Source organism: Palaemon carinicauda, chromosome 27, assembly GCF_036898095.1.
Source record: "Palaemon carinicauda isolate YSFRI2023 chromosome 27, ASM3689809v2, whole genome shotgun sequence".
NCBI classification, from domain to species: Eukaryota; Metazoa; Arthropoda; class Malacostraca; order Decapoda; family Palaemonidae; genus Palaemon; species Palaemon carinicauda.
Window position 1 is genome coordinate 806,453 of NC_090751.1, and position 12,500 is coordinate 818,952.

The 12,500-nt window shown below is 36.9% G+C and overlaps 1 protein-coding gene across 2 annotated transcripts in view; it reads left to right on the forward strand.

The window, feature by feature from the left end:
- Positions 1 to 12,500, forward strand: part of LOC137621070 (solute carrier family 35 member F6-like) — a 27,667-nt gene that overhangs the window by 12,973 nt on the left and 2,194 nt on the right. Inside the window, exons 5-10 of one of the 2 annotated variants that reach the window (XM_068351511.1) lie at positions 711 to 828; positions 3,227 to 3,400; positions 4,372 to 4,482; positions 9,560 to 9,715; positions 10,838 to 10,992; positions 12,231 to 12,371. In XM_068351511.1, the coding sequence (XP_068207612.1) occupies positions 711 to 828; positions 3,227 to 3,400; positions 4,372 to 4,482; positions 9,560 to 9,715; positions 10,838 to 10,992; positions 12,231 to 12,368 (852 nt within the window). In that variant the 3' untranslated portion in view covers positions 12,369 to 12,371. The remainder of the gene's footprint in view (positions 1 to 710; positions 829 to 3,226; positions 3,401 to 4,371; positions 4,483 to 9,559; positions 9,716 to 10,837; positions 10,993 to 12,230; positions 12,372 to 12,500) is intronic. The other variant, XM_068351510.1, reaches the window with a different exon arrangement.

The following is a 12,500-nucleotide window of genomic DNA, read 5'->3' on the forward strand; positions in this document are numbered from 1 at the left end:
CCAGAGGGGAAAAATAGTCCAGTGAGGAAATAAAATGAGGAAATAAATAAACTAAAAGAGAAGCAATGAACAATTAAAATAGTATATGTTAAAAAAGTAACAACATTAAAATAGATCTTTCATATATAAACTATAAAAATATGGAAATAACAAGAGGAAGATAAATAAGATAGAATAGTGTGCCCGAGTGTACCCTCAAGCAAGAGAACTCTATCCAAAGGCAGTGGAAGACCATGGTACAGAGGCTATAACGCTACTCAAAGCAAGAGAACAATGGTTTGGTTTCGGAGTGTCCTTCTCCTAGAAGAGCTGCTGACCATAGCTAAAGAGTCTCTTCTACCCTTACCAAGAGGAAAGTAGCCACTGAGCAATTACAGTGCAGTAGTTAACCCCTTAAGCGAAGAACTGTTTGGTAATCTTAAAGTGTTGTCAGGTGTATGAGGATAGAGGAGAATATGTAAAGAATAGGCCACACTATTTGGTGTATATGTAGGCAAAGGAAAAATGAACCGTAACCAGATCGATGGATTCATTGTAGTACTGTCTGGCCAGTCCAAGGACACAATGACTCTTAAGAGGTAATATTTCAACGGGTGGCTGGTACCATGGCCAACCTAGTACCTACCAAGATTTGATTTTGGAGTGTCCTAGAAGAGATAATACACATCTGTTAAGACAAGTAATACTGGCTTCTTTATCTGCCATTTCAGACGGCAGACTTCCCCAAGTGGATATTCTGGGCCCCTGCCGTTTGCGACATGACTGCCACATCACTCATGTTTGTGGGGCTCATCTTCACTTACGCCAGTTCGTTCCAGATGCTTAGAGGTACGACATTCTATCTCATGTTCATATATACAACAACAACAACAACAAGAACAACGACAAATGCAGCCGTTTCTATTCCACTGCAGGACAAAAGACTTCTTGTTGGCTGATAGGTAACGTCTCTGCCTGGTGTTTGCCAGACGGGGGTTCGAGCCCCGCTCAGACTCGTTAGTGCCATTAGTGCTTCAACCTTACCATCCTTGTGAGCTAAGGTTGGGGGGTTTGGGGGAGCCTATAGGTCTATCTGTTGAGTCATCAGCAGCCATTGCCTGGCCCTCCCTGGTTGTAGCTTGGGTGGAGAGGGGGCTTGGGCGCTGATCATATAATATATGGTCAGTCTCTAGGGCATTGTCACGCACGATAGAGCAATGTCTCTGTCCCTTGCCTCTGCCATTCATGAGCGACATTTAAACCTTTAAACCTTTAAACATGCCAATTCATAGCTGGGTTTTGGCTATTTTCATCACCGCGCTAGCCACTGCGAATTGGTGATGGTGGCGGACTATATTCTAATCGCTATCAGCAAACCAACCTAGTATGGGTGGCCCTGACTAGTACAGTTTTGCTGATCAAGGAGATACAAACACTCTTTCACCACGTTGAGGTATCCCCATTCAGAAAAGGTTTACAGTATATATATATATATATATATATATATATATATATATAGATATATATATATATATATATATATATATATTTATTTATATATATATATATATATATATATATATATATATATATATATATATATATATATATATATATACTTTGGTGAAAGGGTTTGTGTATCACTATGATCAGAATATCTGTATTATCAAGGGACACCCATACTAGGTTGATTTGCTGTAAATAATCAGACAAAAGTCTCCCACCATCACCAGTCCGCAGTTGGCAAGCGTGGTGATCAAAGCTGGCCAAACTACACACATGAATAAGGTCATGTCTGAGGCTTTTGTACTGCAGTGGACTAGAAATGGTTGCATTTTTATTGTAGCTAATATATATATATATATATATATATATATATATATATATATATATATATATATATATATATATATATATATATATATATAAAATATGTAAATCACAAGTGTTAGTGATAAATATTCATATATATACAGTATATATCATTCAGTTTGCCCTACTAAATTCATTACGTTTGTATACATTTAACTTGCTTTAATCTAATAATTTCTTTACGAATTCTTATATCATCTTAAATTTGCTCTCGTCTTCTCTGTCACCCATTCCATCCCACCATTTTAACTCGAACATTTTTCATCTATTTTCTTTGGCTTTTGGGTGGACCGTAATCCCGACCGGCTGCCCTGCCTGTCATCGTGTATACCCGGATAGTGTATATTTGTGTTGTACCATCCACCATCGCCCTTCCTCCCAGCAGCGAGGAGTCATGGCGTAGTTGATGGATTGATTGAATCAATCTCGAACCTATCTAGCTTGTCAAGATCACCTGTTCTTCTTCTTCTTCTTCTCCTAAAGGAGCTTCATCTTCTTGCTCTTCCCTTATAGGAGCTGTGATCGTCTTCATCGGATTGATGTCCGTCGCGTTACTCACCCGTTCTTCTTCTTTTTCTCTTAAAGGAGATTCATCGTCTCCTTCTTCCCTTATAGGAGTTGTGATCGTCTTCACCGGATTGATGTCTGTCGCGTTTCCTCACCCGTTCTTCTTCTTCTTCTTCTTCATCTCTTGAAGGAGCTCCATCTTCTCCTTCTTCCCTCATAGGAGCTGTGATCGTCTTCACTGGATTGATATCCGTTGCGTTCCTCACCCATTCTTCTTCTTTTTCTTCTTCTTCATCTCTTAAAGGAGCTTCATCTTCTCCCTCTTCCCTTATAGGAGCTGTGATTGTCTTCACCAGATTAATGTTCGTCACGTTGTTGTTGTTGTTCTTCTTCTTCTTCTCTTAAAGGAGCTTCATCGTCTCCCTCTTCCCTTATAGGAGCTGTGATCGTCTTCACCGGATTGATGTCTGTCGCGTTCCTCACCCGTTCTTCTTCTTCTTCTTCTTCTCTTGAAGGAGCTTCATCTTCTCCCTCTACCCCTCATAGGAGCTGTGATCGTCTTCACTGGATTGATATCCGTCGCGTTCCTCACCCATTCTTCTTCTTTTTCTTCTTCTTCATCTCTTAAAGGAGCTTCATCTTCTCCCTCTTCCCTTATAGGAGCTGTGATTGTCTTCACCAGATTGATGTTCGTCGCGTTCTTCTTCTTCTTCTTCTTCTTCTCTTAAAGGAGCTTCATTGTCTCCCTCTTCCCTCATAGGAGCTGTGATCGTCTTCACCGGATTGATGTCTGTCACGTTCCTCACCTGTTCTTCTTCTTCTTCTTCTTCTCTTAAAGGAGCTTCATTGTCTCCCTCTTCCCTTATAGGAGCTATGATCGTCTTCACCGGATTGATGTCCGTCGCGTTCCTCAACCGCCGACTGAGGACCTCCCAGTGGGTCGGCATCGGAGCTGTCACCTTGGGACTCGTCCTCGTTGGGATTTCGGATTTCCTCAACTCCAGCGACAACAGCCAGCAGGATATCAATGGCATCATCACAGGTAAGAGAGAGAGAGAGAGAGAGAGAGAGAGAGAGAGAGAGAGAGAGAGAGAGAGAGAGAGAGAGAGATTTTATGAATGGTATTTTGAAGATATCCGTTTGAATAGATTCATTATTTGGGTTTGCTTCAACTTCTCCAAGGTCTCTCATGGTTTTTGTATTGTATACAATGATATATTTAAACTACCTTTTTTGCTTTGGTTACCTAATCTGTTAGTTTTGGTGAAGGAGACTATAAGTTGTGACGTAACCTCTATTTTTTACTATTTATTTTGGTTATAGTTTAAATTTGGTGGAGAGATGACCTCTCTGAACACTTTCTATAGTCCAGTTACAAATGGTTTAGTCTTGCCAATGATTAAAAGCATTGCCAAGTTTCCCATCATGCAATTCAATCTGTCATCCAAGGTCACTTAACAAACGGCTCAGATGTGGCAGCTCTGCACAAAAGAATGCCACATGTATCAAATCATAACCCTTGTCTATGGATCGTTAAGAATTTGGATAAGAGAATGTGGCAACAGTGCTATAGCTTGAAGACTCAAACCTCTGTAGAGTCGTAAAATGACTGTTTAAGCTACTTAAGGTCACTTAACAAACGGTGGAGATATGGCACCACTGCATACATGAATGCCACATCTATGAGATCATAACCATTGTCCATGGAAAGTTGTGTATTTTGGTAAGAGAACGTGACAACTGCGCTATAGCCTGAAGACTCAAATCTCTGTAGCATAGTATAAGGACTATTTAAGCTATTTAAGGTCACTTAACAAACGGTGGAGATATTGCACCGCTGCACACATGAATGCCACATCTATCAGATCATAACCATTGTCCATGTTAAGTAGTGTATTTGGGTAAGTGAATGTGGCAACAGTGCTATAGCTTGAAGTGTCAAATCTCTGATTAGGCTACTCAGATTCTTATGCCTCATTATCATTTGCCTTACAATATTTCTGAAATTTCTAGGGGATTTGCTGATAGTGATGGCGCAGATAGTGACCGCCACGCAGATGGTCATCGAAGAAAAATTCATCATGAAATACAACGTCCCTCCTCTCCAAGTCGTTGGCTACGAAGGTAAGACAGAAATAACTCAGGAGAACCACAGTTTCTTCTAATAGGAACTTATAATAGAACCACAGAAAGCTCCCAAGAAGAGCTTTTAATATGCATGATATTAAAAAACTACTTTCATGAGATTTCATCCTCTCCTCCTATTGACGCAAAGGGCCTCGGTTAGATTTCGCCAGTCGTCTCTATTTTGAGCTTTTAATTCAATACTTCTCCATTCATCATCTACTTCACGCTTCATAGTCCTCAGCCATGTAGGCCTGCAGGCCTGGGTCTTTCAACTATTCTAATGCCTTGTGGAACCCAGCTGAACGTTTGGCGAACTAATCCCTCTTGGGGAGTGCGAAGAGCATACCCAAACCATCTCCATCTACCCCTCATCATGATCTCATCCACATATGGCACTCGAGTAATCTCCCTTATAGTTTCATTTCTAATCCTGTCTTGCCAATTAACTCCTAATATTCTTCTGAGGGCTTTGTTCTCAAATCTACTAAACCTACTGGAGATAAACAACTATTCTAATGTCTTGTGGAGCCCAGCTGAACGTTTGGTGGACTAATCTCTCTTGGGGAGTGCGAAGAGCATGCCCAAACCATCTCCCTCTACCCTTCATCATGATCTCATTCACATATGGCACTCGAGTAATCTCCCTTATAGTTTCATTTCTAATCCTGTCCTGCCAATTAACTCCTAATATTTTTCTGAGGGCTTTGTTCTCAAATCTACTAAACCTAGTGGAGACAAACAATCTCCTAGGTTTTAACGCATTTAATAAAACTAACATGAGCTTTCAGAAAACATGAACTCACAGCTATTTTGGAGCTTACATGAATTTCTTATTACTGTTCTCACAGAGCCTAGAATATACCTCATGAAGTCCAAAGGGCTTTTAAAACCTGAACATTCTGAAAGCAGCTGATAGTTAGAGATCCCATATGTATTTCTATATCCTTCTTTTGTAACTTTCACTTATTTACTTTACTATATTCTTGTCATTTATTACCTTTTTATATAAGTTTCTCATCTTTCCATATGTTTTTTCTCTTGACTATATTTTTCTATTTCTTGACCACATGGGTAATCGTATTATTAACCTAAGTCTAAATTATTATCTGTCTCTTTCGAATAATAATAATAATAATAATAATAATAATAATAATAATAATAATACTACTACTACTACTGCTACTACTACTACTACTACTACTACTAATAATAATAATAATGATACTACTACTACTACTACTACTACTACTACTACTACTCCTAATAATAATAATAATAACAACAATAATAATAATAATAATAACAATAATAATAACAATAAAACTAATAATACTAATAATACTAATAATAATAATGATAATAATGACAACAATAATAAAAATAAAATAATGATAATAATAATAATAATAATAATAATAATAAAAATAATAATAATAATAATAATAAACCCGGACTCACGAATTGAAACAAGAAGGCTATGGAATATGCAAATAGGAGGGATACAAAGTCATTGAAAAGGAACCTTGAGAAAGTAGGAGTCGATATAGCCCTAGGACCTTTGCAGATGGGCGTGCTACTTAAATATGCCCATGTATTGAGGAGAGTGAAGGATTCTTGAGGAAGCTGGATGCAACCCGAAACCCCATACTATAAAACACCTGTCTCTGTAGATTGTGAATAATAATAATAATAATAATAATAATAATAATAACAACAACAACAACAATAATACTCAAATAATAAAAAAATAAATACAACAAAACATATGACGCAGATATTATTATTATTATCATTATTATTATTATTATTATTATTACTATTATTATAATAACTCTTATTATTATTATTATTATTATTATTATTATTATTAGTTTTATTATTATTATTATTATTATTATTATTATTGTTAACATGGTTATTAATACTATTATTATTATTATTATTGTTAACATGGTTATTAATACTATTATTATTATTATTATTATTATTATTATTATTATTATTATCATTATAACTCTTATAATTATTATTATTATTATTATTATTATTATCATGGTTATTATTACTATTATTATAATAACTCTTATTATTATTATTATTATTATTATTATTATTATTATTATTATAACAACTCTTATTATTATTATTATTATTATTATTATTATTACAACCTAAGCTACAATCCTAGTTGGAAAAGCAGGATGCTATAAGTCCAAGGGCTCGGACAGGGAAAAATAACCCAGTGAGGAAAGGAAATAAGGAAATAAATAAACAAGAGAAGTAATGAACAATTAAAAATTAAATATTTTAAGAACAATAACATTAAAATAGATCTATTATGCGTAAAGTATAAAAACTTTAAATCAAAAGGAAGAGAAATATGATAGAATAGTGTGCCCGAGTGTACCCTCAAGCAAGAGAGCTCTAGCATCTCTACAAATGTCAAAATGCCGGAAAGATCTTTGAAGTGTCATGTGGAGTACTATACTCATAGTAATTTCTAGGGATGAATGAATCACCGGAAGTGATGAGTTATTCGACCGGAAGTATGATGAATAAATGATTGGTTAAGTCTGACCCTGAGATGTTCTCATAGTGCCATCTCTTGGGAGACATTTCTTTAGTGTCTTGAGATGCATCTTAAAGAATAAGCTATAAATATATATATATATATATATATATATATATATATATATATATATATATATATATATATATAAGTACAGAAGAATTGTCATTGACTTTTATCTTTCTTCGTGGCCAAGTGGCTTAGTCACTGTCTATACAAGCTTGCCGACCAGGGTTCGATTCCCGGCCGGACCCAAGCTCTTGTCTTTATGTGATTTTTCCTGGGGCACTGATCCCGAGGTCGTTAAGAGAATCCAGACATTAATGTATCAAAAATATATATGGCTTATTTGAATATGAAAAACACGTCTAAATGTGCAAAATTTATCATATATATATATATATATATATATATATATATATATCATGACACAAGACTTATGTCAATCTGTTTTACAGAAAACAACAGAAGACTAAAGTGGCACTCAGTACAGCGTAGACCTCCGTCGCAGCAGCTTATTTCTCGACCTTGACCTTTGACCTTAACATGTATTAATTGGCGTGGATTTTCATACACTCATACATGAACCAAGTTTGAAGTCTCTGTGACAACGATGTCCAAACTTATGGCTGATTACGCGAATTGGACATTTTGCTTGACCGTGACCTTTGACCTTGACCTTGAACTTCCAAAATGTAATCATTTCCAGGTTTTACATAAGTTAATCCTTGCAAGTTTCATTACTCTACGATTAGAATTGTAAACAGGGAGCTGTTCACAAACAAACCCACACACATACACAAGCAAACAGATAATCACGGGCGAAAACATAACCTCCTTCCAACTTCGTTGGTGGCCCCAAGTTTGCACTTCTGAAGTTCCACTGATTAAACTATTTGCAATAAACTGCTACAAGACCCTAAGCCTTAACAAATAACGGGCGAGTGTGTAGAGAATAAACTATAAATATTATTATTATTATTATTATCATTATTATCATCATCATTATTATTATTAGCCAAGCTACAACCCTAGTTGGAAAAGAAAGATGCCATAAGCCCAAGGGCTCCAATAGGGAACAATAGCCCAGTGAAGAAAGGAAAAAAGGAAATAAATAAATGATGAAAACAAATTAACAATAAATCATTCTAAAAACAGTAACAACGTCAAAACAGATATGTCTTCTATAAACTATTAAGAACGTCAAAAACAGATATGTCCTCTATAAACTATTAACAACGTCAAAAACAGATATGTCCTCTATAAACTATTAACAACGTCAAAAACAGATATGTCCTATATAAACTATTAACAACGTCAAAAACAGATATGTCATATATAAACAATAAAAAGACTCATGTTAGCCTGGTCAACATAAAAAACATTTGCTCCAACTTTGAACTTTTAAAGTTCTGATGATTCAACTACCCGATTAGGAAGATATAAATAACGAACACGAGACATGTCATCAAGTTTGTACTTCTGGAGTTTAAAGAATTAAAGGTTTAAAGGCCACTCATGAATGGCAGAAACCAGGGACAGTGACATTGCCCTATCAAGCAGGACAAGGCCCTAGAGACTGTCCATTCATTGTTCTCTAGTCTTGGGTCGTGCCATAGCCTCTGTACCACGGTCTTCCACTGTCATGGGTTAGAGTTCTCTTGCTTGAGGGTACACTCGGGCATACCATTCTATGTAATTTCTCTTCCACTTGTTTTGTTAAAGTTTATATAGTTTATATAGGAGGTATTTATTTTAATGATGTTACTCGTCTTAAAATATTTCATTTTTCACATTTTCCTTTCCTCACTGGGCTATTTTCCCTGTTGGAGCCCCTAGCCTTATAGCATCCTGCTTTTCCAACTGGGGTTGTAGCTTAGCAAGTAATTATAATATGATCAGCGACCAAGACTCCTCTCCACCCAAGCTAGGACCAAGGAGGGAAAGGCAACGGCTGCTGATGACTCTGCAGATAGACTTATAGGCTCCCCCCAAACCCTCTAATCCTTAATCACAATGGTGAGGTTGCAGCGACCAAAGGAACTAACGAGTTAGAGTGGGACTCGAACATGTTATTCTCGAGAGTAACTTCACATGATTCTTTTCCAGGAATCTCACTTTTATATTTCATATTTAAGTACAAATTAAGCAGCTTCTGTTTGTTATTATTATTATTATCATTACTAGCCAAGTTATAACCCTAGTTGGAAAAGCAAGATGCTATAAGCCCAAGGGCTCCAACAGGGAAAAAATAGCCCAGTGAGGAAAGGAAATAAGAAAATAAATAAACGATGTAAGAAGTAATGAACAATTAAAATATTTTAAAAACATTAACAACATCACAACCGATATATAAACAATAAAAGGACTTATGTCAGCCCGTTCAACATAAAAACATTTGCTGCGAGTTTGAACTTTTGAAATATGTTTACTTGATAATATATTTGATGGCAATATAAAAAAAGACGGTAAAGGTAAGAAAACTTTTTCACTTTCCCTTTCCAGGTATGTTTGGATTTTTCACCTTATCAGTCCTTTTAATTCCTATGTACTACATTCCCGGTGGGATGTTCAGCTCCAACGAAAGAGGAGTCCTGGAGGATACACCGGATGCCTTCCTTCAGATAAAGAACAACCCTCTTTTGATACTGGCCATCCTACGTAAGTGCATCCGTTTTCTATATGGTCCGGTTTCTATATGGTCCGGTTTCTATATGGTAACCTCTCTTACAGCGTATCCGTTTTCTATGTGGTTCAATTAACCCCTCTCAGAGAGTATCCGTTTTCTATGTGGTTCAAGTAACCCCTCTCAGAGAGTATCTGTTTTCTATGTGGTTCAAGTAACCCCTCTCTGAGAGTATCCGTTTTCTATGTGGTTCATGTAACCTCTCAGAGAGTATCCGTTTTCTATGTGGTTCAAGTAACCCCAATCAGAGAGTATCCGTTTTCTATGTGGTTCAAGTAACCCCTCTCAGAGAGTATCCGTTTTCTATGTGGTTCAAGTAACCCCTCTCAGAGAGTATCCGTTTTCTATGTGGTTCAAGTAACCACTCTCAGAGAGTATCCGTTTTCTACGTGGTTCAAGTAACCCCTCTCTGAGAGTATCCATTTTCTATGTGGTTCAAGTAACCCCTCTCAGAGAATATCCGTTTTCTATGTGGTTCGATGTGACGTCATACACAATACTAATCATTTCACTTGATCCTTTGATAACAAGTTGTGATTTGGGGATTTTCATTAATGCTGATACGTCCTGTCGAGATTTTTCCTGTTTGCTCACATTCACTATCAACTCGTAAATAATTTCAGATTCTTTCTCTAGTTCCCTGTCCTCAATTAGTAATGTATTTACTGTATACACTAAGCATTTTCCTCTTACCATCTATTAAATTAATCTAACTGTGCCCATATATAGTATATATAGTAGCTTATATAGTAGGCTGTACTAATGATACTTGAACAGAGACATTCTTCTTTATAGATAGCACGACTCTTTCCTCAAACACCTGACAACACTTCGGTAACCGAAAAAGTCTTTTTCACTCAAGGAGTTAACTACTGCGCTGTTAATTGTTGCTAGTCCATTGCAGAACAAAGGCCTCAGACGTGTCCTTCCACTGGCATGTGTTTATGGTCTTTCCATGCCAGTCTATACCCGCATATTTTCTTAGCTCATAAACCCATCGTCTTCACTTCCTTCCCCTGCTTCGTTTGGAATCTCTATACTTATATACTTAAATAACTGTAAAGGTGCCATTAACAACAACCTTTTCCCATCCTCAGTGAACATCACCAGCATCGCTTTCTTCAACTTCGCCGGCGTGAGCGTCACGAAGGAGCTCTCGGCCACGACCCGAATGGTCCTGGACTCGATCAGGACGCTGGTGATCTGGGTGTTCTCCATCGCTGTTCAGTGGGAGCGATTCCAGTATCTCCAGGTGAGATAAGAAGCCAAGAAGTCTAGCGTTGTTCCATAGCTCTGACTGATAGCACCTCTTCTTGAGGATGCAAGAAACATAAAATCAATATATCTTTTTGAAATATTTGAGAATTCAAGAGTTGAATGTTCTGCTTGCAAGCAAGACACAAGCAAGTTATCTAGGTTGTGAAGTGGTACGGGTATTGGAAATGATAGGAGAATTGTTCTGTAGTCCTGACTGATAGTGCCTCTTCTTGAAGGTGCAAGAAAACTCAAAATCAATATATCTTGAAATATTTAAGAATTCAAGAGTGGAATGTTCTACTTGCAAGCAAGACGCGAGCAAGTTATCTAGGTTTTGAAGTGGTACAGATATTGGAAATGATAGGGGAAGAAGGAGAAAGGTTGTATGGGTGTTTGGGAAGTCGAGTATAGCGATACCACTCTTAACGTCAGTTCGACATACGACAGTTCTGATTTTACATGGCTCTCCTTATATATGAAATACAAAACAGTCCAAGGTACATTGTTTTACAGATGGTATGGGGAGCATATGAGAGTTAGTGGTTGGGTAATTGTGTAATATCATCTTCACATCTGTTCAACATATGACCGTTACGATTTTAAATCACTCTCCTTGAATATCAAATACACGACAATCGAAGTTAACGTCGTTTTATGGATGATAGGGAGAATTAGGAAGGTTATGTGAGTGCTTGGGTAATTGAGTATAGTAATATCTCTCTTTATGATGGTTCAACATACGACAGGTCCGATCCTACGTCACTTTCCTTGAAAATCAATTAGAAATCAATCCAAGTTACGCCATTTTGTCTCACCCTATTTCTTCCTCTAAGTATTAAATAACAATCAAGTACTGTACTGGACAGTACTGTACTTCAAATGGAAGCTTATTACTGTAAGCAGGCAGTACGTACTTTCTATGTTCATTACATGTACAGGGAATGTATAAGACATATTATAAATTGAATGTCCATTGTACGTCGAAAATCAACTTTTGTTGGGTCTCGTAGAACCCAATTACTAAAATAAACTTTCAATTTTCAAAATATTGTAAACAATGACTTCATGACTCTAAATGCAATTACATTTTAGTCAGAAAAACTGATGATTACTTTTCTTGAATAGCAAAGAGCAAATTTTATTAATATACACATATATACAGTCCTCTCTCGTTGTTGCGGCGTCTAAGACACTGTTTACCGACTTAATTCAAAGTGGCGTTTTTCTTTTCAGCCAATAGGATTCCTGATTCTGGTCATTGGAATGATGCTGTACAACAACGTCTTCATCGTGCCCCTTCTGAGAAGTCGGGGTGTCATTTCTGGCAGGGTGCCGGAAGGGGCCCCCATCATCAACGGCACTTCAGAGTGAGTAGTAAGTTTAATAGTTATAACATAATCAGTTTCTTTACCTTCAACCGGTGAATCGCTGATATTTATATGGAGCACCGACTTTTGAGCGCAAGATAAATGAGCGCCGACAGTTGAGCGCCGACAATTGCGC